At 43.9% G+C, this 26,155-nt stretch overlaps 1 protein-coding gene across 1 annotated transcript in view; it reads left to right on the top strand.

Moving 5' to 3' along the window:
* The window catches only part of LOC146812429 (retinol dehydrogenase 10-A-like), a 90,465-nt gene extending 64,517 nt beyond the window's left edge, over positions 1–25,948 (top strand). Inside the window, exons 4-5 of the mRNA XM_085614596.1 lie at positions 18,026–18,157; positions 25,761–25,948. Coding sequence (XP_085470722.1) covers positions 18,026–18,157; positions 25,761–25,854 — 226 coding nt within the window. The 3' untranslated portion in view covers positions 25,855–25,948. The remainder of the gene's footprint in view (positions 1–18,025; positions 18,158–25,760) is intronic.
* Positions 25,949–26,155: the final 207 nt, after the last annotated feature.

Here is a 26,155-nt window from a genome sequence, read left to right as displayed (position 1 = left end):
GGGAGGGAGCAGGCTTGGGTAAGGGCTAGATCGGCCAAGAGGTCTCTGATTGCATTGACCTGAGGATCTTTAGGATCGTTCCAATGTAAGTTAAAGTCACCAAGAAAAATGTCGTTAGAGCTTGGGGACACCTTAGCAGTGATGATTTCCATGAGGAGGTCCGTAAAGCTGTCATTTTTGCCGGGGGGGGGGTTGGTAAAAGATGTGCAGTTTGCACAGCTGTGAGGTGTTGTTGGAGATGGCGAGTGCGAGGTATTCGCAAGAGTCCGTGGGGTCCACCAGCAGTTCCGTAACAAGGAGGTTGGAGCGGTAGATACAGGCAATGCCACCCCCCTGTTTCTTTGAGTGCCTGACCAACCTTACGATGCTATAGTTGGGCGGGACTAAGAGGTCAAGGTAGGGTGATGAGGAATCCTTGAGCCAAGATTCAGTCAGGATCTGTGACTTTGGCCGCGATGGGGAGGAGGGAGATGGGACGGTAGTTCTTGAGGTCTGTGGGATCTGTGGAGGGCTTCTTGAGCAAGGGTCTGACTTCTGCACGTTTCCAGTCATAGGGAAAGATGTCGGTCTTGAAGGTGGCATTGATGGTGCATTGTAGTTCTGGAGCGATGGTGGTGGAGGTTCTGTGGAAGATGTGCGGAGGGCAGGGGTCCATGGGGGTTCCTGAGTGGATGCCTTTCATGGTCGAAGTAGTGTCTTCGGTGTTGATTGGGGTCCAGGCGGAGATGGTGGGCTGGTTGGCATTGTGGGAGAGGGAAGTAGTTTCGGAGTCGGGTGTTTGGTCGTTGAAGTTGTCTTAGGGCCTCTTGATTTTCAGATGGAAGTAGGATCCAAGCTTGTTGCAGAGATCCTGGGAGGGGGTGATGTCCTTGGTGTTGCTGGCGGGCTTGGTGAATTCCTGGATGATGCTGAAGAGTTCCTTGGAGCTGCTGGAATTGGTGAGGATCTTGTTTTAAATGAAGGCCCTTTTGGTGGATCTGATGCGTTGGTGGTATTCTGTTATGGCGTTCTTGTGGGTGATGCGGTCTTCTGATGTTTCGCTGTCCCTCCAGTTCTTCTCGAGGCGTCTGCAGGTGCGTCTGGACTCTTGGAGGTCGGGGTGAACCAGGAGGTTTACCTGGGGCACTGTCTGTCAGGGTTAATTAGGGGTGCAAGCTTGTCCACGCAGTTGGAGATCCATCTGTGGAGTTCTTTGGCTGTGAGGTTGGCATCGGTCGAGGTGTTGGGGGAGTCGTGTTTGAGGACGGAGTTTAGCTGCTCCTCAGTGACTTTGCTCCAGTTCCTTCATGGAGGGCATTGTGCAGGTGTGGGCAGCGTGGGTTTGTCGATGTGGAAGTGTACGCAGTGGTGGTCCATCCATGAGGGTTGCGTGGTGTGGCTGAAATGGATGTTGTTACTTCCTGCGAATATGGGGTTGAGGGTGTGTCCTGCTGTGTGGGTAGGCATGGTGACGAGCTGTTTCAGTCCAATGTTGGCGAGGTTGTTGAGGAGGGTGGTGGAGTTGGGGTCATTGGGGTTGTCAAGGTGGAAGTTCAGGTCTCCGACGAGTATGTAGTCCATGGTCAGCGATGGCAGTGGCGAATGAGGCACAGGTTCCAGGGGGGTCTTTAGACAAGGCTGCCGCAAAGTGTGGTTCTAGGGCTGGTCTGGACCTGGAAGTGAAGGTGTTCGGCGGTGGAGAAGGATTTGCTCGTGGTGGGGGTGGAGAGTCGGAGGGAGCTCTTGTGTGCGATGGCCAGTCCTCCTCCTGGGCGGTTCGGGCAGTCCTTCATCTGTATCTTGTATCCATCGCTGATGAAGAAGGCGACGTCTGGGAAGAGGGTGTCGAGGAGGTCCCAGATCTCTATGGCGTGTCTGTGCAAGGAGCACACGTTGAGGAGGATGCAGTTTAGGGCTCCGGAGGTGTTGGTGTCCGTCGCGGGGAGGCGTCCGCAGGGGCAGGGTCGGAGGTGAAGGTCTGGTGGCAGTTGCGGCAGGAGAACTAGCCGTGGGTGGTGTTCCGCATGGACCGCTGTAAAAACAACAGTTGATGGACAGAATGCAGAACAATGTCATACATTCACCCCAGTACAGAGATCTGGGCCGAAATCCAATGTTTTTTTGCTTACCATGCCATTCCACTTTGAACCCAGCCAAAGGCAAATCAGTCTTGACCCTGTGCCTCATGGGAACAGTCCAGCCCTAACTGCCAAGCCAGGTCTTCCCTGGACTGGAAACAAGCATCCTAGGACCAGGATGTGCACACAGGGCGGGGACGCACAGCGGACCTACCACTGGTGTGCCAAAGGCAAACCTGTCTGCACCCGTCCATACCCAGAACACGACCAGTGTCAGCCACACTGCTCTTTTTGCTCCAGCTCTGTATCATAGATTGCCTTATGGTAAAGACTCAGGGCCTCATTTACAACAAAGTGCTGCAGCATGGCACCGCAAGCCCTTTGGCTGCGCCACGCTGCGGCACTTTCAAAGCACAGGGATGCAACATATTTACAATAATATGTCGCCTTCCTATGCTCTACCCTGCGCTGGCGCACAATCGGCTGCCATGCACCGACGCAGGCTCCCTTGCACCAGGGTGCAAGGATGCCTGTGTCACAGGAATGATTGTTTATGTGTGGGAAGGGTTCCCTTCCTGCACATAAACAATCTGGCGTTTTTCAACTTCCGTGCATTAGCACACATAGAACTTGCAAAACGTCATTTTTTAAATTGTTTATGTTCAGGAAGGGACATCTTCCTGTACATAAACAATCACCAGAGGTGATTTCCTACTTCTCTGTGCGCTGCAGAATGTAGCACGCATAAAATGAGGAAAAAACGAGGAGAAATGAATACATTTCTCCTCGTTGCGCCTCCCTACACCTCCCCTGGGGAGGAGGAGCATCCAGGCGCATTTCCCGGTTTATGATTTCTCGTAAATCTGGAAATGTGTCTTGTTCCATGGGTGTTGCGTGGGAACACCCACAGCAACACCCATGGAACGCCCCTTTCACACAAAGTGCTAAGTGTAAAGGGGCCAGATTTACAAGGATAGAAAAAGCCACGGAGGCTGGCTTTTTTTGTCCTTGTAAATATGGGGCAGTAAAATGTGCCACTGGTGCATCACAAAAAGTTTAAATGAGCCCCTCACTAGTTTCTCTTTGCATGACGCTAAGAGGCGTAACCCTGTCTGGTTTTACTGCAGATAGCAATGGCTCGCCCTGCTCTAAATGTAACTTCAAGTAGTTTACCTTGTCTGACTCCCCATGTTCAGTTCTTGTAAATACGAACCACCTCCCTCTAGGTTATTCAAGGGTACTCAACCACCTGGCCATAAGGAACTAAAAGCTTGTTTAATCAACGTTAGATCATAAAACCCAAATTTGGGACTACTTGATGATAATCTGTGAGATATTATGATTCTAACCAAAACTTGGCTCACTACTAATTCTGGTGCTGATATCATCCAGTCATAGCAACACGCTTTCCTTTTCTCATGTTTATCGATCAGTAGGTCCTAGTGGTGGGACTGCTGTTATCTATCGCTCATTATTTTCACAAACCTCTACTAAACTGGAGGGTCTGGGATTAATTGAGGGGATGATTTTTTCTTTAAAGATTTTGGAAAACTACTCCCTATCAGGTGCCCACATTTATCGACCTCCTAAAGCTTCCTCATGGTCTGTGAATGCACTTATCAATGCAATCACTTCTTTTTACTTACAATGCGCACATTTTGTGGCACTGGGGGACATATAGATGATCCCAACAACAGATTAGCAGAGCAACTCAAGCAGTCTATTGGCGATCTAAGGAGCATATTATCAAGAAACGGCATTAAAATTATCGCCGCTTTAGCAGCAGAAAACTGCCACTAAAGCGGTGATAATGAGCTTGATAATATGCTGCTGAGAATTCCCATAGAAGCCCATGTTCTGGTGTCAACACGGGCTTCTATTGCACCGGGACACTCCACGGAGTAGCTGTGCGCGCTATAAAATAAAATAACATAAGATACCACAACGGGCATTTTGAACTCTCTAGAGGGTGGAGAACATGGCGGCCAGCGCTTAGCAGGTCGCGGAGGAGCCGCCGGAGCGTAACGAGGATAGCTATGTTTCCCATGTCGTAGTAGGTTAAAATAGCAAGCAGAGCGATGCAGAGACCCATATATACCATCTTCTGGCTCTAATCCTTTGGATTTAGTTAAAAGATATCTCGTACTTTTCTCCGTTTTTTTTTTTCCAAACTCTCACCGGGTCTCGTTTGTGCAGCGAGGTCTCCTAAGTCCCGGTGTTTGGCGCTTCGATATCGGGGTGGAAGGGGCAGTGAAGGCATCGGAGCGGCCGTGGAGGAGGGCGGCCCTGGAGCTCCGGAGGGGAAGAGGAGCGGCAGCTAGAATCTCCTTCCGGGGGAAGGGGGGTCACGGAGCCAGTGGGCTGGAGGGTCTGCCGGGGAGAGGTGCTGCAAAGAATGCAAAGAATGCCGAGGCGGTTTTGGATACAATCGACGGTAATTCGGGTGAGTTGGCTGATGTGTATAAAGGCCAGCTGCAAGAGGCACTTTGTGAAAGTGGGATTCCATGTAATTTTAGCCCTGTACTAAGTAATCTACGTGAGATATCTCCTCCTATCCCGCCCATATGCTTACATTCACAGCCACGATATCTCTTAAGAAAGATTAAGAGGGAGAGAGGGGGTAAGGGAGACGAAGAAAAATCAACACCGGGAGGTGAAAAAGTGGAGAGGGAGGAGGGCAAAAATAAAACGAAGAAAAATATAAAAGAAAGGAAGATTACCACCCAAAAGGGAAAATCTAGGCAGGATTTAAGGGTTGCTCCCTCCTTAAAGGCTTTTTTTAAAACTATACCTCAAACAGTTTTTCTAGCAGAGAGCAGAATGGAGGGAGAGAAGGGAGATAGAGGTGAAAAGACAGTAGGAAAGAAGAAGAGCTCAGAAAATAATAAATTGCCTATAGAGATCAGCGACTGGAGTGAAAATATCTCCCCTAACAGATACCAAATCCTGGCAGAGTCTCCTCTTGAGGAGGATACAACTATGAGCGCCCAGAAGTCCCTTGTGCCTCAAAATAAGATACAGCAACCATTAACTCCCAAAGATCAGGTTCAGGACCTAGAAGCCCTAGGAGCGTCAGGAGGGGCATTAAGTGAGGAGTCGACGCTGAGTGGGCTGTTAAAAGCCCTCACAGCGGAGATGAGATCTAGATTCAAGACGTCAGAAGAGAACCAGAAAGAGATAAGACAAGCTTGCGATAACTTGGAAAAAAAGATAGACGATCTCAGCAGCAGAACGACCCAGTTGGAGGGGGAAGTAAAGGAGATGAGGGAGCAAGTAGGCTTAAATGCAACTGAGATTATGAAGTTAAAATCCTCTGAGGGTGAGTACTTGGAGAGGGTTGAGAGGTTGGAAAACTTTCAGAGGAGAAATAACATAAAACTTCTAAAGGTCCCTGAAGGTAGAGAGGGGGAGGATATAAAAACCTTTGTAGTACGCTTGATCAAGAAAGAACTACAGCTGGATGAGTCTGAAGACGAAATAAGTAAGGATATCCAGCGTGTACATAGAGACCCGTTCAGGTTAAACACAAATAGGACAAAACCTAGGAAAATTTTGATCAACTTTTTAACATTCTCCCTAAAGGAGAAAATACTTTCTAAAGCACTGAGCGTGAAATCAGTAGAAGTAAACGGAGAAAAGTATGAATTCCGTTCGGATGTTTCAGCTGCTACCTCAAACAGGCAATGGGAGTTAGGTAAAAGGATGGATCAATTGAGACGTCTGGGAGCGGTGGTTCAGTTAAGATTCCCTGCTTATTTAAAAGTGATGATCAATAATAAAATGCTTATCTTCCACTCTGCTGAAAAAGTAGACGAGTTCTTAAATGACTTTCAAGTGTCTAAAAAATAAAAATAAAAATTAAAAAAAACGTTTTTTTTTTCCATGGTTAGGCCAGTAAATATATACACAAGTCATAAGGGAAAGAATGGTGATGAAAAGATGAAAAGAGAGGGAGAGTAGGAAAGGAAGGGAAGGTAATAGTTTTTTTTCTCAAGGGTGGAGCTGTAAAACAATGAGGGAGGTAAAAAAAAAAATATATAAATAAATAAAAAAAGCACTATAAGAATCTGGAGCTTCCTCCTTCTCTCTCTTCATAAGGGTCTTCCTATGACATGGAAAATACTCTTTTTCAAATTTGGGTAATACACGCTCTGGGGGAAAATCCAGATGACCAACTGGTCGTTGTGGATATGGGGTGGGGGTTCTCTATGGGAGGGGAATACACAGGGTGGGGGGCAGGGGGAAAAAATTCAAAAAAATAAGTCCTTTACAACCTCTTTTAAATGTTTCATAAAATTGGAATATTGGATTGCACTAGAAGATGGGTAGTAAGAAAGCTGGTAACATAAAAATAATGTCCTGGAATGTAAATGGTCTAAGGGTAAGAAGTAGGAGGACGAGAATACTTCAGTATCTGAAAGATTCACCAGCCCATATTATTATACTTCAGGAAACGCACCTAACCGAGAAAGAGGCAGTAGAGTTGTTTAAGACTGTGAAATGGGTGGCACAGTTTGCATGTACAGCACAAACAGCAGTGACCAAAGGGGTGGTGATTCTTTTGAAGCAAGGGGCTCAACTCAGTTTAGACTCCTTCTTATCGGATAAAGCAGGCAGATGGGTAGTAGCTAGAGTTAAGATCTTAACTAGACTATATACAATAGCAGGATATTATGGGCCAAACCATGATGATGTGATACCCTTGCAAGATCTTTGGGAGAGGCTTCTAGACTCATCTGATCCAATTATTCTGGCTGGCGACTTTAATGTAGTGTTGAACAAAATATTAGATAGGTCTATATGTAGTAAAGCTTTGACCAACCCTAATATGTTTAGATTAATCAAACAAATTATGGAACATCTAGGTTTGCTTGATATTTGGAGATGGAAAGCGGGTGAGAAAAAGGACTTCACTTTCTTTAACAAAAAGTATAGACACCAGTCCAGAATAGATTTCTTTTTGGTGGATTGTAAGATCAAAGATGAGGTACAGCAGATTGAGCATATAGGTGCCCATTTGTCAGACCACTCAGCAGTAATGCTCACACTAGAGATCAGGGAGGTTATGGTTCAATCTAGATGGACCTTAGACCGCACAATTTTACTGGAGGAGGAGGTGATACAAACTTTAAAAAAAGAAACAGAAGAGTTTTTTGAGATCAACTGGGGATCAGCGGCCCCTGGTATTACTTGGGATGCTTATAAGGCGTTTTTGAGGGGGAGGCTAGGGGCCTTGGGGGCTGAGAAAAGGAGAAATTATTATAAAGAAGTAACAACGCAGGAGAAAAAGATCCGTTCTCTAGAAAAAGAATTAAGAAACCCTGGCATAGACGAGCAGATGAGAATTAGTATGCTCCAAGAACTGCTACAACAGAAGGCTAATGTGTCCATGATAATTCAAGAAAGGGTAAGAAAGAGATGGGAAGCTAGTCAAATGGCACATTTTGAATATAGTGAAGGGTGTGGGAAACTCCTAGCTTGGAAAGCAAAGAAAGAACAACTGAGAAATAGGGTTGAGGGAATCATTTGTGTACAAACAGGCAGGCTAGTTGAGGACAGTGAAGGGATTAAGCAAGCTTTCCATAATCACTTCAATAAAGTATATCAGGAAGACCTTAAGCCATCTAAAGATACCCTTAGTAAATGGGTAAGATCAGGTATGGATAATTCCTTGCCAAGGGAAAAAGCGGATCTTCTAAATGGTAAAATAAAAGTTCAGGAAGTGGGGAATATAATGGCACATTTAAAGAAGGGGAAGGCTCCAGGGCCAGATGGCATCCCACAAGAGGTGTATAAAATCTTGGCGGATACCTTAGCTCCCATCTTAACTAAAATGTTTAATGATCTGTACATTGAACATAAGGTCATGCCAGCCTCCTGGATGGAAGCCACGATAGCCCTAATATTGAAACCCGGAAAATGTTCAAAAAAATGTGACTCGTATCGTCCCATCTCCCTATTGAACAGTGACTATAAGATATATACGAAGATTCTGGCGGATAGGTTAAACGGGCTGATGGTGGATTTAACTCATGATGATCAAAAAGGCTTTACTCGGGGGAGGTTTTTGAAAGACTTGACCTTCTCACTCATTGCCACGATCGACCTAGCATCTACGTACAATCTGCCTTTAGCCCTGGTGGCCTTAGATGCTACCAAAGCTTTCGACAGGGTAAATTGGATATATCTGATGGAAGTGACTACATCCCTGAACTTAGGTATACATTTTAGCAACGCTTTGGCTGGTCTATATCAAGCTCCTCAGGCTCGAATTCTAATTAATGGCTCCTTGTCTCAACCAGTAAAGATCTCAAGAGGAACGAGGCAGGGGTGCCCTCTATCGCCCTTGCTTTTCAACTTATATATAGAGCCTCTGGCAAGGAAGATCAGAGATGATCTAGAAATTCAGCCTTTTAGGTGTGCTGGTTGGGAGAAAAAACTGGGGCTTTATGCAGATGATGTAGTGATCCTCTCTTCAAACACTAGGGAAACCTGGCCGCGTTTAATGGCCTTAACAACGGATTTTGGGAAGGCCTCAGGTTATGAGGTTAATGAAGAAAAATCCGAAGTTATGACCTGGAATATAGAGGAGACACATGGGAAGGACGAGATAAGATATTTGGGAGTAATGATACCACAAGACATTGATAAGATAGCAAAGCTTAATTTTGACAAAGTTCGGAAGGAAATTGTTAAACTTTTAAAATCTTGGTCCCACCTTCAATTAACAATCTTCGGAAGATGTAACTTGATCAAAATGGTAATTCTCCCAAAGCTTACTTTTCTATTTGATGCAATACCTCTACCTTTTAAAACGCTTTGGCTCAAGAATCTACAAGGAGACTTAGGCTCTTTTATATGGGCAAGTAAAGGACCAAGAATAGCTTGGAAGAAGCTACGAAGAAGGCTGGAGAAAGGAGGAATTGCTTTACCAGATCTCCTCTTTTACTCTTGGGCTTTTCTCTTGAAGAATGGCAAGTATCTCTTTAACGTACCTAATCCCTTAATTGCAGGTGGTTTGTGGTATACCATAGCAAACCTAGAACCAGGTGGGAAGGAAGGTTTCATCTTTAAATATGCCGACCCCAAATTCTTTAAAAAGGTTAGGTTGAAGATCTTGAGAGGGCTTGCAGAGACTTGGTACAACGTGAGAAGAACCTTGAAAATTCCTTACTACAGTCTTTTAGCCCCTATTTGGGACAGTCCCGGCTCCCCAGAGTGGACTAAAGATAGCTTGGCCAAGCCCCTATCACAAGGTGGTCTTAGACAATGGGACCAGCTAATAATGGATGGAAGACTTATCTCTTGGGAGAGTTGTAGTCAGATTACAAATTATAGTCTCTCCAGATTTAAATACATGCAAATTCAGAGTTGGTTCGCTGATCCACGAACAAAAATAGGGGAACAGAATGAGTTAGAGTTTCAACTTAAGCTGCAACTACGTCGAAAAAAGGAGGTGGCGTTGATCTACTGGTTACTGGTGGAAGCTGAAGATGGAGATTTTACGCTTCCAATGGAGTTGTGGGGAAAATACTTGCCGGAATCATCGCTGGAAAAATACTGGCAAGTATCTATGGCTATGCTTTTTAAATCAGTTAAGCCTGCGCACCTGAGAAGAAACCATCTCTTTTCCATCCATAGAGCATATTGGTCACCTTTGAAGTTGTCAAAGTTTGGGGGAAGAGGAGAAGTTCCTTGTCCAAAATGTGATAAAACGAAGGCAGATGACGTCCACATGTTTTTAGAATGTGTAGAGCTGCAAACCTATTGGAATGAAGTGACTGAGATGTTATCCATAATGCTTAAGCTGCAAGTTAAGGTAAGCGTCTTATTTGTCATATTTGGGCAATTGGAGCCTGAAGTAAAATCTACTAAAGATCAGGCGAGACTTATTTTTTACATTGCACTGCTTGCCCGAAGAGAAATCTGTAAATTATGGGTGTCCCCTCTCTCCCCAAATATGGATAACCTGCTACAGTCTATTAAGTATATAGTTACTCTAGATGGAAAGAGCACAAGAAATGTACATTTTTGGCTCCCCTTTACTGAATGGTGTAATAACTTAAATAATAAGAGATAATTCTTTCAAATGGTCCTATGATTACGCCTACCAGCCTCGCTAAGCATTCGGGATTATGGTATATGTGTCTTTTTTTTTTTTTTTTTTTTTTTTACACATACATACCCGTTTTGCGTAATGCAAAAAGCATAAAAAGGGCAGAGGCGTCAGTTACCCATCGAAATGTGCAAAAGAGGAAGATCGTTTGCTTTATCTTCCCAATAAAGAGGCTTATGAGGACTAAAAAAATTTAAAAAAAAAAAAAATAAAAAAAAATAAGATACCACAACAGAATCCTGCACAAAATCAATACCTTTCTCTGTCTATTATGTTACAGTTCTGATTGCTAGTGACAGGCCTTGGCATTCTATCTCTGAATCGAGTTTAGCCAAGTTATACTCTCATGTAAAGCTGGGTCTGGTGGCTCAGTGGACTAATGCCTCCACTGCAGGGGCCTGTGTTTGACCTCATGGTCACCGGTTCAAATCCTGGTGGGTCCACTCAGCCTTTCATCCATCTGAGGTCGATAAAATGAGTGCCATTGAGTTTGGTAACAACAAACATCTGTTATTCAGCAGCCAAGATACCCGTAGTGGTGAACGTGTGCTTTACAAATACACATACTATGTTATAAAGGTTAAAACGTCTATGAGAACTGATATTGTAGTTAGACCCCTTAATGATGCCTTATTGTTTGGCTTCGACACCTTGGTGCCCCAAAACATCTGAATTAGGAAGAGATCTACACCTTCGGTGGGTTGGTTTTCACCCACCTTCAGAGTGAAAACGTAAATCTAAACAGTTGGATAGAAAATGGAGGCTAAGTTGTAATACTGAGAAGAAGTGTCTCACTGTCGTACCTTTCAGCAGTCCGGAAAAGATATCAAGAAAGCCAAAATAGCCGACTTCGCAAAACAAATAGACGTATCTGAAAATACCCCCTGAGCAGTATTTAAAATTGATAAAGCCTTCCAAAGGCCTGAGGCATGCAAACAGACCATCCGAAACCTCAAAGTTGATTGTAGACTACTTATCTTTATTTTCCCACACTGAAGTGGAAACAAATGTGTGGGAACTTCAACCGGCTGCTGTTCCTCCATTGCTGCAGCCCAGGGCCGGACTGGGAACAGCAACCAGCCCTGGCAGATTGCTGCTCGGACCGGGAGCAGTGGGGTTGGGGGGCGTAGTGAGAAGCACCGCTCCTGCTTTTGTTACAGGGGCCTATATTGCAGCCCTGCTGCAAAGCCACCCCCCGCCCCCCAGTAACAGAATCGGCCCCCACGGGTACAAAACTGGCCCCTACCCCTCCGGCCCATTGGGGAAACGCCAGAGCCCGCTACGGCCTGTCCGGCCCTCCTGCTGGCTCTTTCCCACTCCTTGCAAGACCATGAATGCCAAATGCTTGATTCTTTGAAAGAAAGTTTGTTAGCAGAATCAAAATCTATCAAAATCTTCACAAAGTGAAGTCTGCCGTGCCCTTCTTTCATATTATCCAAGGCAGCTATTGCAAATAACCCCCAGATAAACACTCTTTAATCTCTCTTTGGAACAGCATAAAGTGTCTGCTATTTGGGGAAAGTGCCCCCTTTAAAAAAAACTAACGCTGATCCACTCATTCTGAGTAATTAAAGATCAATATCCATCCTCCTGATCTCAGTGCATATTTTGGAGTCCTTGGTGAATTGCAAATTAACTAATCATGTTGAGCAGAGCAATACTCATCATCACTCTCAATCTGGCTTTCGTGCAGGGTACAGCATGGAATCCAACTTTTCAGAGGTCACCTAATACATCAGAATGAACATAGACCTAGGCCGAAAGGCAGTGGTCATTTTTCTTGATCTCTCCCCTGCATTTAATATGGTATCTCATAAAATCCTAATACAGAGATTAGAGAAGGTAAGAATAAGGGGCAGGGCCATAGAATGGCTGTATTTCTATTTATCTGGAAGCCAACAAGAAGTTTTTTTTATCTCTGTTCCCATCTCACTTTAAACCTATAGGTTGTGGCATCTCCCAGGGCTCAGCTCTGAGCCATACTCTCTTTACTATCTATATGGCCTCATTGGCTTACATTGTGCAACGTTGCGATCTGAACATTGTGGACCTCATTTATGAGGTTTTAGCGCAGGTCAGGGTCACAAGGAATCATGCTGCGCTTCCCTGCGCCAAAAGAAAAGGGCAGAAATGCGTGGTATTGATAACATATGGTACATTCCTGCTCTTTTCCCCTTCACTGGCGCACAATGGGCTACCATGCACAAATGCAGGCACCCTTGCATCATGGTGCAAGGGTGCCTGCGTTGCGGGGCTGATTAATTTTGTGCAGGAAGAGACAACTTATCGCCCAGGTTCCCCACTTCAAACGTCAAAGGTTGGGTGGCAGCTCTCTTGCCCTGAAAGCCGCCTTGGCCTGGAACGCACTGACACTTGCGTTATGCAACACCCAAGACCCCAGGGCTTTTTAAAAAAAACTAAAAACTTTTCTCTTTGTTTAGTTCAACCTGTCTTACCCCTCTTGGCTTGCACCGGGACACTCCATGGAGTAGCTGTGCGTGCTATAAAATAAAATAACATAACATACCATACCATAACAGCATCCTGCACAAAATCAATGAATTCAGGCGATTTCCTCTTTCTATGTGTGCTGCAGAAAAAGGAAAAAATTAGGAAAACATTTCTCCTCGTTGCGCCACCCTAATGCCACCGCTGGGGTGGCATTAGGTTCTGACCATTCCCAGGTTTACGATTTCTCGTAAATCTGGGAATGCTTCAGATTACATGGGTGTTGCATGGGAACACCCACAGCAACACCCATGAAACGCCTCTTTCACACAATTTTCTGCGTGAAAGGGGCACATATTTACAAGGCCATGAAAAGCCATTTAAAGTGGCTTTACGTGGCCTTGTAAATATGCTTCGACACATTGAGCCACCGGAGAGCAAATAAATTGACGTTCTGCGGTGCAAAAGTGCCGCAGGGGCCTCATAAATGAGGACCTTATCTTATGCAGACACACAACCTATGTTGCCGACTCTGGTTTATGATTTTCAGGGCTGTCTTACTGCTGTTGCCAACTGGATGTACAACAGCTGTTTACAACTTAACTCTGACACTAACAAAATGTTGGTATTTGGTACTCCCTCCCTAGTCAATGCCACTTGACTTTGGCCCACCAAATTGGGGCAAGAACCGACCCCTTCAACAGTCGCCATGAATCGTGGGGTGTCATTGCACATGGCTTTACCCTTTAAACCCTCAAGTCAATGCCACAACTTCCACCTGTTTTGTACTCCTGAAATCACTGAAAAAGTTTGTAAAAACATCTCCTTCTGGTCACCCGGAAAGGGATTATTCATGCATTGATTGCCTGCAGATTAGACTATGCTACTGACCTCTACCTGGGAGCCTCTCAGCGCGTTGAATTGGCTGCCAATCAAGTCTAGAATTAAGTTCCAAACACTTTTGATTATCTACAGAGCATTTCATCAGACTGGTCCGCTGTACATCCAGAACAGGTTGACAAAATACTCCCCTGCGAGGGCACTGCAGGGCATATTATCAAGAAACGGCGTTAATGTTATCGCCACTCTGCCGCTAAAGCGGCGATAATGGGCTTGATAATATGCCCTTGAGAATTCCCATAGAAGCCCATGTTCTGGTGTCAACATGGGCTTCTATTGGAAGTCTCTGCGGCATATTATAAAGCCCATTATCGCCGCTTTAGCGGCAGTTTTCTGCCGCTAAAGCGGCGATAATTTTAACGCCGTGATTGATAATATGCCCCCACGTTCTGCAAATCACAGCCTGCTTCCACTTACTAAAGTGCAGACAGCCAAATCTGGCAAAAAATATTTTTACTTCCTTGCAACTCTTTACCATTGCATCTCCTTACTTCTCCCAGTGAAAGCCTGGTCACGGTCATTTGTAGTCGTTCCTGCTTCGGGATTTCTAGATTCGGTTCTTACTCTCTTGCTCTTTCCAGCCCAAGGATGCTTCTTATGAGTGGCAGTTGAGCTTTATAAATTCCATTTAATTCATTCATTCATACAGTCAGTTACATTTCACTAAAATGAAGGAGCTAAGGGTCTGATTTATATATCGGCAGAGAAGGTACTCTAGTGCAATGGCGATGGAGTTTCCTCCCCGCCATTATAGTGGTCCGCACATTGCATTTACACGCAAGTGGACCTTAGGGTTAATCACGATGGAGGCTACTCTTTCTCCACTGCGACTAATCCACTCTGACAGCCCTGGGGAGTACGGGCCATCAGAGTGGCTTTATGTCCACCCACCCAATTTAGATGGGCAGACATGTAGTCATTTTAACCTGGCGGTAAGAAACAGTAAAACCATCCGAATGCTCCTCCACCATAAGAGAAGCCTCGCATGGTGAGGAGAGAATTACTGCAAGAAAAAAAATCCCATCTCAGGATTTTATTTTTGGAAAGAAAAAGCAATACTGTTTACTGCAGGGTTGCGTCCTTCTGACACAACCCTGCAGCAAACAGTAAAATTCATTGGCAGGAACTGTTGTGACAGCGAATCTGCCAACACCTTTATAAATTACCACCAGGTAGGCGATCATTTATAAATCTGGCGGAATCTGCTCTAAATATAGCATTTCCTACATACATTTCAATATTTTTGGTTACTACCCAACTGTAAATCAGGCTTTAAGTCTTTTATTTCTCTCTCACACAGCACATTGTTGATTGTGGATCAGGTATAAAGAAAGTGTGAGATAAATGCAATGAATTACAGGTTCCGCATAAAAAGTAAAAATAGGGCAGAAGGTCTCTTATTATACATTAAATGGTAGGTACTTGTTAATCAATATTTCACAGGACATAGATGTTTTACAAAACGTGCCCTGTGCTTCCTCAAGAAGAGTGTCCCATATCAAATTATTTTTCTTGATGTCATTGCATCTTATATCAATCCATGGAAACGAGAGAATCAAATTTAAACTAGATCACAGAGTCTGCAAAAGTAAAATGACTAAGGGGCTGATGTAAGGCTGAAGCATAGGATGGTGATTTAGAAGTGGTCAGACCCCACTATAAGGTGGATACACTTCCTGTGGAGCTGCAGGAATGGCACATGAATCTATGCATTCTGCTGGGCTAGGGATACCATCCAGTCTTCGAAATCCAAGGCCAGCAGAAGTTGATCAAGTGTTTTAAATTAGAATTTCTCCTTCTTTAGTAACAAGTTCAAGACATTGAGGTTCAAAATAGGTCTGAGGTCCACATGGCTCTATGGGTCCAGGGAGTATTTGAAATAGCAATCCAGGCCTGTCACTGCCTTGCTCCCTTGGCAAGAAGCATCATCACCTCTTGACACAGAATAGCAGCTTGAGGAAGGCTGGCCAAACATTGGGGGAACGTGTGGTGGAGTGCGCAAAAAGGGAAAGGCATATCTCTATCTCAAACAATCTGAATGACCCATTGATCTGATTTTATATGATTCTGGTGGGCTAGGCGACACTGGATATGGCCTCCTATTGGCCACAAATGGCTGATGGAGGAGAAACTAAAGGGGTTTGCAGCAGCTTCACCAGACGAGGTGGAGAAGGAGTACTGCTGTTGCTGTTGAACACCTCTTCTCCTACCACTGCCACTGCACCTTGAGCCAGGAGAAGGCCGCACAGGTTATGAGGGATGACCCTGGCAACAGATAAGGCCCCTCGAGTATCCCCTGGAATGTACAAAACAGGTGGTGAAACTAGTGAGTTGTGGAAAGCAACCCCAAGTAACAAGTGTAGCTGTGCTGTCCTCAAGATGTTCAAGTGTCCTTGCCAAACAATTGAGCCCTGGAAAAGGGCATGTCCTAAATGGAGTCTCAGAATCCCCTGGAAAATCTGGTGCACACTTCCAAGCATGGCGTTTAATGGCTGCAATGGTACGCATAACCCAGACAACACAATCAGTGGGATCCATGCCAGCATTCAGAAGATATGTAGTTGCATCCTGGCCATCCTGTACTGGTTGAACAAATGAAAATCAGAAGTTCTAAGGAAAAGCTGCCAGTATCTCCCTCGCCATGTCCCTGAGGGCCTGGGTTTGGCGACCAAATCAAGAATTGCAGCACTAGACTAGTCGATGAAAAGACTGTTTGGCCTAGTGTCTATTTTCTTTGATTCTCTGGTGGAGCAGTGGGAAAATAATTTGAATGTGCTTTACTCATAGAGGCCTTCACAATTAAGTTCTCAGCAGTGGAATGAGGTGTCAGGAAAGTTGGCGAGGTTGAGCAAGGCTTGGGCCAGGCTTTCATAACAGCAATATAGGTATATGGGTCCAGAAGTGAAAAGACCAGGCTGGAAGATTTCAGACATCAGGTGAGCCATAGTCGTCACTGTAGGGAGTTGCAAATCTAGCACCTCCACAGCTCTGCATATCACCACCAGAAATGGAAGCACTCTCTCCTGTAGAGGGCCCCAAGGGTGAATTTCATTCTGTCTCTGGTAAAGTGTCCAAATCACTGGCATTTTGGAGATCAAGGTTTAAGCCAGCATTAGTGTAATGGGGTGCGAGCAGGTAGTCCACCTCCTCATTACCTTCTTTGCTGTGGGGAACATGCTCAATGCCTTGAAGAGCATCAGAGTCAAACAAAGAGGGCCTTCAGCCTCATGAAATACTGCCTCTGGGAGAAAGGTGCAGGAGAAGTCTTCCTTATAGTGAAGTTGAGGCTTGTTAATGGCAAGGCACAACATGGGGGCTCTCTAGCCAAAGCCTGTTCTGGGTCTGCAATTGGCACCAAAGCAGAATCCATTACTGGTGCCTCTAAAGCCAGGGGTTGCACCAACAAAGGAACAGCTTGTAGATCTTGCAGCAAAGGAGTTGAGGCTGGCCCGGCGGCAGGGACGGAATTGACCGAGACGGCTTGGGGTCAGTTGGCACAGTGAGAGGACCTGTTATGGAGATTCAACTAGTGGCCTCGACAGACCCATGGAGCCTGAATTCAGTTATGGGTCACTTTGTTGGTGATAAGAGAGGGCATGAAACATTTTGTTGCTTGAATTGGGCAGATTAACTTACCGACTACTATGAACAAGTCAGTTTTTTAGAACAGCCAACAAATATGCTAATATTTACTAAACAAATGTGTCATATGTAAATTTGATTTGCACACATAAACTGTGAACATCATGAAAACATGACTTGATTTTAGTATGTAGTGTTTTCCCTAAAGTAAATATTCTCTGCAAATTATTTCTATAGTTTTAAACCACACTGATAACCAAAACAAAGTTGTACCCTCTGGACCTTTACGTACAGAGGGGCAGATTTACAAGCCCCTTGCGTGACATTTGCGCTGCAGCTGCGTCACTTTTTTGACGCAATAGCAGCGCAAACAATGTGGCCTATTTACAACGTGACGCATCTAGGGAGATGCATCACGTTATAAAACCCTGCGTCACATTATACCTGCGTCAGGTAGAATGTATGCAGGGTGGACGTTTCGACACAGGAAGGCCTCGTAAAAGTGACTCCGTGAAATCTACAAGATTTCACTGCGCCACTTTTAGGACGCCACTGCGTCAAAACCTTACGCCTGCTTCAAGCAGGCGTAAGTAGTGACGCAATGTAGTGGGAATAGGCCTCAACACGCATTGCTGAAGTTGCGTCATGCTTGCGAATTTCTGATGCATCTGTCAATCCTTGCACCATAGTGCTCTGTATTGTAAATACGGCGCATCTATGGTGGCGCAAGGGTTTCGAAGGGTGGCGCAGGGAAAGTGACGCATCTGTACAGATGCGTCACTTTCTTGTAAATCTTCCCCAGAGAGTCTTAGGGATACTATACATTGCAGATTATTTAGGTCTCCAGCACCAGGTTGAAGCTGATCTTGAAAAATACTAAACAATTTTCACAAGAAACTTTTTACTGTGTTTTATGTTGTAGGAAGGAGCTGGAAACACTGGTGTGCCGTCTGAAGCCAGAAGATTATGTGAAAGCAGCCATGAGTGCAATCCTAATAAACCAGCCTATGGTGTGCATCCCTAGTGTGATGTACCTTGCAGCCTTCTCCAAGCAGTGAGTATGCTCACCTAGCAGGTCTTTGTTCTTATGTTTGCCATGTACTGAGGACATGGTGCTCTTTTTGTTTTTCCTATATGCCCTTCTTTACAATGGATTATTTGGCTATATCACCAGGTCCTTTATTTCTGCAGGCCTCTGTCTCTTCCAGTTTGTCAATCTGGATAACAAGTTCCTGCACCCTGCTCTTTTTATTAAGGGGAGATCAAGGCAACACTTATGCAGAACTCCAACATAAATCCAACATCACATATTGCACAACCATCACGCCTGGCTGCTTCATTCATGTTCAGGTGTATTGTGCCTGCCTTTGCCAAAATGGATACATTATTATAAAGTCATTATGTATATAACAATGCATAAACGATAAAAACTAGACCATTTTACAAATACATGCACAGCTAAAATTATGCATAAACCCTTTCACTGTTGCACATTTATGTATTCTATGAAAGTGGAACCAAGTGTCCCTTTCAACACAGTACACTTTTTGCATCACATAGAGCAGTGTTTCCCATTGTATGTGAAGTTCAATGGGAACTTCTAGTTTCACAAAGAAAAATATCTTTCTCCCTATGCTTCTTCCAGCACATTCAGTTCAAAAAGACATCAGCATTGGTCCTCCACACATATTTAGGCAATGGCGTAGCAAGGGGGCGGGGGGAGGCCTCCATGCTCGTTCATTCATGCGGCCGCCAGGCAGCAAATGCAGTGACCACCATGGGCGGTACAAGGGCTAGCTACGCCAATGTATTTAGGATGTGTCAGCAAAAGGTTTCAGCGTCGTACACTTCCCAAAAAAAAAGGCTGGCAGCCATGGAAGTCATAGAGCCATAGAGTTTATTTTGAATGGGCGGGACTGGCAACAGCACAGCAGGAAGGCATGGGCTGAGTGGTGGTGCAGGGCCAGTGTCCGTTTCCGCCGAAGGCAAATGAAAGTTGGAAGTTTGAACTCAAAAGCATTCACAATATGTTCTCTCAAAACAGATTGAGGAAGGGGACTCCGGTAACCCATGACCAAAGATGGCCACCAGGGTATGAGCTGTGAATCGGCAGCTCTTCAGACACTCATGTTACTGAATATTAGGGAGAGGCGGTCACGTGTTCAAGGAAGAGGCGGTGTTTGGTGCCTTCAAATTTTATTTAAAGAAGTTGTTAGAACTATTTTATGTGTTATTGTCAAACGACTACTCCTGAATGAACGTTAACACCACCATCCTGTGATCATGCTCTTGCTTTTATTAAAACCCAATCTGGGTATTAATGCGTTTTATTGTATGTTTTTACGTTTTTTGATCTAGTCCTCTATGGCTCCTTAATTGCATTAACTTGTGATCTCGCTCCTTAATTGCATTAACTCGCGATCTTGCCCTTACTTTTGTTAACATTTCCATGATTCGTATTGCACTTCTCTGGTGCGTGTTATTTTGTGATGTTTTGCTCTTCGCGTTCTAGGGCACAGTTTATACCCCCAACTCGTAACCTGAACGTTTTCCATTATGTTGTAACGTCACCTTCTTTCACATTGCATTTGTACCCTTGTATGAGCCAACTCTGTACAGCACTCTGATACCCCTATGGGTCTTGTTTGCGCTTTATAAAACTATTCAAATAAATAAATAAAAATTGTCTTTAAAAAAAACTGTTACGCGTTTTAGGCTGTGTACTGAAGCGTATGTCATATTTTACAGGAAAGTGTTACCAGCAGTGTTACAATCTTAAATCTAAAACTATAGAGTCACAGGAAATGTTGCTTGATAAAAACACTAGGGGCCATATTATGTATGCGGCCCATTTTCCTGGATTGCACTGGGCGCACCTTTCAGAAGGTGCGCCCAGCGCACTCCAATTAAAAGCACCGCATTATGGTTAGGGCATTTGCGAACTCAGGCTACCCTGGGGGCAGCGCATTCAGGTGAAAAAAGGAGCAGCTGCTTTGAAGCCACTCCTTGTTTTCACAGTGCAGGCGGGATTAGAGATCCCCTTGCAGGCAGGTGCAGTGAGTGACTGCACCCGCCTTCAAGGGGATGTCCGGGCGGTCCGTGGGGCCCCTTTTCCCCCTGCCAGAGTGCTGCAAACAGGGGGCGCACTGACAATGTGCCACCTGTTAGGTGGCGCACTGTCAGTGCACCACCTGAGAGCTTCTTTGCCTCTGCTCCCGCAACTGTAATACGGCGCAGGCACAGAGGCAAAGGGATTCCCTCATTTGCATGAGGCCACATCTCATGCAAATGAAGGAATGTACTTTTGAGGAATCGCTGGCGCTGTTTGTACACCAGTGCTTTCCGTATTACAGAAGGGGAAGCACAAGAGTCTGCAGCCCTTTCTGTAACACCAAAGTGTCCCGGGAGCACACATGGCAGGTGCTAACACCCGTAGCGTCCCCGTGGCACCTTGTGTAATACGGCCCCTGGTTTATGCTACACACATAAAAACAACATCATTTGTGCTGACATTAAATGTACACAAACAGACAATGGGCTGTCTATGAAGGTGTCTGATAATGAAATTAAAACGAGACACCAACTGATTGCTTATTGCCTGTAGTTAACCAAATGTGCCCAATGAAAAGGCTTATTGATTTAAAAAAAAGAAAAAAACAATATAACTTATGCACTTTTAATTTGCTCGAGAGTATAGAGAATTAAAGCTGCAGAATGTACCCAGAAAATCTGTTGACTTCAAAGATTAAGATAACATTTCCTGTAAAATTCGAAGCTGATAAAGCACATTGGGATGACTTCACATTTGATGTCTAATCAATCCAAACCAAGATAAGTTGTATTTGAAGTTCTGTGACACCATCATCTAATACTCATCAGGAAAGCAGCAAGAGTAGTTCCCCCCCTTAATGGCAAAGGGTATTAAAATCTTCCTTTATCAGGAGTTTGTGAAAAACTGTACGTACACCTTTGCAAACAATTTTCATACATAGGATTTAGTCTAAAGGAAGCTAGATACTAATATGATCTCTTCAATCTATCAAAAATGAGGATGTGGGAAATGGTGTCTGCAAAATGTACTGCTCATGTATATTTAATTGCTTACTTAGACCAACATGATCCTATTTCAATGGATTTTAAGGCTTTTGTAGACCTTGGTTAACAATTGCAAGTTATTGCAGTGTGTTCTAACTTGGGCTGAGCCTCAGTTCTTCAGAGTTCTGTCCCATGTGGTTGCTACTTAACCCCTTGAGTGCCCCGCCCTTTCCCCGCCCTGTGCCGGCCCTTTCATTAGCGGGCGGGGTTCATGATGAGATAGTCTCGTCATGGGCACAGCGCAACCGCGGCCCATGACGAGACCATCTCGTCATGGGCACTCAAGAGGTTAAGCGCTTCCTGTGTTGTGTTTTCCTTGTTTGTTTATTTGCATAGGCTATCCTTTTCTGTTCTTCGTAATTGTTATTTGTGTCTAATTTCTTTACTCCTATTTAATATACATGATAGTGTCACGTCTGATAAGTATAATTTAAGAATTGCTGCATTGAATGTTAAAGGTATATAATATCCTTTCAAAAGGTGTAACATTGCAGAATTTTTTAAAATATATGTATGTAAGGTTGATATATGTTTTCTTTCGAAAACATATCTTGAAATTAATACTTCAAATTTTATGTCTAAAGGATGAGTTTGCTGATTTATTTCCTCATCTTTAAAAGTACATAACATTGCTGTTGCTATTTTTTTTTCTCACAATGTTCATTTCAATTTCCTAAATCATCATACTGATTTGGAAGGAAGATTTGTTTGTGCTCAACTTCAATAGACTAATCTATGGTCTTACACAGAATGATCTTATATTTTGGAGAGAAATGTCCTCGGAAATTATTATAAAACTTTAAACGTCAATAAATAAGGTGGTGGTATATTTATTCCAGATATTAAAAAATTCATATTGCTTTTCTGGTGGCATAAGGTCCACTATGGTTTCAAACTATTGATTCATCCCTAGCTCCTAAATCAGCCCTAATAGAGTATAGCTTAGTTAATCCTTTTCCTTTGCCCACTATCCGCAATGCATGAACTTGGTAGATAAGTGAGTCGCAGTGAAAATCAACATTCACTATTTCCACAGGCAGAGCAAAACCACCATCCAGCTGATTCCGCTCAATCTCCGTGCATTGAGTTGTAGATTGTGGAGTATCAAATAAACCAGATTAGCACTTAGAACATCCATGGAAAAACTGGCAGGTGTATTGGACATTCCAATGAGGGTTCCAACAGCATGGGGCACCTCCATAAGGACACCACCACACTTGCTAGTATTCTACGTATTTGCACCTGATTTCTGGCCATCACACAAAGGAAGGGACAGTATAATGCACCCAGACCAATCTTGGAGAAATGCATCTGTTGCTAAGGACTCCAGTACCGGTAACCAACTGAATAATTTCCACAACTGAGTTGTCAGCCTGGACACAAAGAGATCTATACAAAAGGGTCCCCATACTTTCTATAGGGTTTTGAACAACTGCAAATCCAAACTCCAACTGTTGCTGTCTAATATCTTTCTTAAATACAAATCTGCCACCATATTTGTGGACCTCGGAATGTATTCCACCACCATCAATATCTTCTGCTTTAGACAAAATCCCCATAGCGCTTTCGCTAACTCTGCCAGAGGTCTCGATCTTGTGCTTCCTAATTTGTTGATATAACTGGCGCCCGTCAGATTGTCTATATGGAGCAGAACTGCAAACCTTAGTCTGCCCTTTACCTGACTTTGAATTGCAAAGGAACCTGCAAGAAGCTCTTAACAATTTATGTGCATTGATGACTCCTTCCTGGACCATCTTCCCACAGTTCAAAAGGTGCCACACCTTGCACCCCATCCCCATATGCTCGCATCTGACTCTAATACAAGATCTGGGTATAAGGGAAACATCGCTCACCGATTCCAGTTGTTCCCATGTGCCAGCCACAAGACACATCTGCCCTTGCCTTCTCATCTAAAGAAACCATTTGAGAGTACCCCTGACCTCTGTGTACATGCCTTTTCTTTAGCCTCTCAAGCGCACTGTAATAAAGTTGGCCCGGGAATATTGCCTGGATGGATGATGACAATAGGCCTACCATTCTTGCCAAGTGTCTGAAAGATGTGTTGGTTCTTTCTAAGAGACCTCTCAACTCCTTCCTGTTCAGCTTTAGGTTTGTCTCCCGCAATATCATCATACCTTTCTCTGAATCTACCGAAACCCATCTTTTTTGAAGGAATGAGATCCAATTTCTCTATACTCATTATAATCCCCAGCCTTTGAATGAGGTCCACTGCCTGCTGGACCTGATCCAACAAAAGATCTTTCTCTTGGCCCAGGAGGATCATGTCATCTAGATACACTACCCTCCTCAGCTGTTTGGATCTGAGACCTGCGGACACCAGCTTCAGCAGTTTGGTGAGACAGCAAGGTGCTGAGGACAGACCAAAATGGAAGGAATCTGAACTGTATATATTTCCTTGCCAAAAGAATTGTAGATACTCCCTGCGACTGGGACAGATGGAAACTGTACGGAGAGCATCATTCAATTCCAAATGCACTATCCAATCCACTTTACGCAAAATATCTCTTACACAAATTCCCCATTTTGAAATGGCGGTAGAGCGCAAACTGATTCAGCTCTTTCAGGTTTATCACAGGTCTGAATTTCTCGTTTTTCTTTTGTACTAGAAAAATATTGCTGGCAAATCCTTTGGGGTACCTGGAAGAGTGCTCTGTCCCCCTTTTTAGGAGAAGCTCCTTTACTCTCCTTTTTCCTGAGTGAAAACCATTGGACTTGGGTACTATATTGAAAAGGTACTATAAGAATGTCAATTGTAGAGCGCTAGTCTTTCTCTTACTTTTCTTACTTTTGGAAAAGGGAGAGAGCGAACCCTTACTTTGCACTTTCCCCTCCCCTTGCTTGACTGCCAGCGTATCCAAAGTGACCACATCTTCTCCTCTGCAGAAAGAATACCAACCTGGAGTACTTAAACTGGCAATTAAAGTAGGTCTGGATAGTAGAGTCCGGATAGGAATTGGTAGCCAGCAAATCAACCTTGGAATGTGCTGGCACGGAGAGAAATCCATCCAAAACTCTCATTAGTGAAGTGTGCACCTTGTCTAGAGAGGAATAAGCTTGATTCCAGGGCCCTTTGTCTTTAGTGAAATTGCCCCCAAACAAGATACCTTGTATATTTACCGAGGTCTCAGAACTAGCCAAATCCCCCAATTTTGGATCAATCCTTAATAGTAAACCTTTTCTTCTCTCAAAGGAGAGGCCAACGTTGGCAATCCCCAGAAAGCAAATAGCCCACTGGACTCTCCAGTGGGTTTGCTCTCTCTGCTGAGCATAATATCCAGGAAAGTGGACCTAAAAGATCCAAAACCGTATCCTGACAAGAGGCCCAGGCCTTGTCCACTCCTTTCCTAGGGTCCCTACCACCTTTACTAAGAAATGTAACTATTTTCTCATCTATTAATGGAGTCAATGTCATCTTGTCAGTGATTGTAGACCTGGGGCTTTCAACCCGATCCACTGGGCTTTTAATTCTAGATCTAATGTAACCCTTTATGAATGAAACCATTCCACCGAGTTTGGATGCTGTAACAGGGTGGGTTCAAACTTAGGGTTCCCTTCAGAATCCAAAATGACCTCCTAAGGTTTATCCATTCTTGGCTGCTTAATAACATTAGAAGCATCCACATCAACATATCCGATGTCAGTAATACAGACCATCGCAACATAAGACATCAACATTATCATTTGGTCTCTTATAATGGCCCACATCAGAACCCGTGAATACTTCACAACATCCGGATCCAAAATCTATTATGCCTTGCTGAACTGAACTACCTCTAATAACCTCATCATTTAAAACTACCAGGTGCCTACTTTTTGACACTCCAAAATTGTATTGCAAGACTGGAGGCTCATAGTATGCAGTCTCTTTTCTTACTTTATTTTATACAGCATTTTAAAAAGCTGCAAGAAATAAAGCAATAAAAGAGACTGCATAATATGAACCTCCGGTCTTGTATTAAAATTTGGAGTTTCTAAAGAGCTTAGGTAGTTTTACCCTCCATATTTGTCAAGCATATGAGACCCCCATCTCCTGCTGTACCATTACAGGGTCAATAGGTAAAGGAATGGACAGGATTATCTTCCAGCTGCATCTAGCTGTGAGGGTCTACAAAGTTGGGTCAAAAGAACTGGCAAAGGCATGGAGCCTGCCACCATGACAACAATGTTTTTACCCACAGTGCAACTGTGGTGAAAACAGAAGTGTTGCAGAGGTTTTGCTGGATCATGATCACAAGCATTCAATATATGGTCAACTGGCCTTTTATTTGCATTATAGACCCTACACTTAAATGTGTGGATTTTTCTGTGCCGAGGACGACACATAACTTCATTAAGTACAAAAATGAAACTACTAAGTGCATCCACCTCCTGTCTGTGCATACATGTGACAACACCCAGGGCGTAGATGTTGAATTGTGGCAGCGCTTATCAACTTGTGATTCGGAATCTTTTATATTACGTCTCACATGACCATCAAATAAGAGTCATTTAATTTTAGTTATTTATGTAACCAATAATACTTATATCTTTTCTTTCTTCAGTGTTATGCCATGGGAAGCTCAAGTTCTTTCGCACAATTTTATGAGAGTGGAGAATGGACAGCAACAAAGAAATGCACATCACCACCAGAAGTGAGAAACATATGGCAAACAAATGGAAAAGGAGAATAGATACACAAGATGTACTGCTGTTTTGTGTTCTGAAGTTGCTCAGATGTATTTTTAAGGGGGGTTGGCATTTTGTTATCATAGTTTTAATCTGTAAAAATATGAAACTGATTTAAATAAATTGAACGATGGATCCAAGGAAACGAAATCGAGATTATGTTATGTTATGTTACTTTTATTTGTAGCGCGCACAGATACTCAAGAGTGTCCCGGCAGATCACATTTACGAATCATGAGGGCTCGTAAAATGCTTCTACTTCCTGTTTATT

Source organism: Triturus cristatus, chromosome 7 (genome assembly GCF_964204655.1).
Source record: "Triturus cristatus chromosome 7, aTriCri1.1, whole genome shotgun sequence".
In the NCBI taxonomy this organism is placed as follows: domain Eukaryota; kingdom Metazoa; phylum Chordata; class Amphibia; order Caudata; family Salamandridae; genus Triturus; species Triturus cristatus.
Note: the sequence above shows the minus strand (reverse complement) of the source record. Positions and strands in the feature narration are given on the sequence as shown.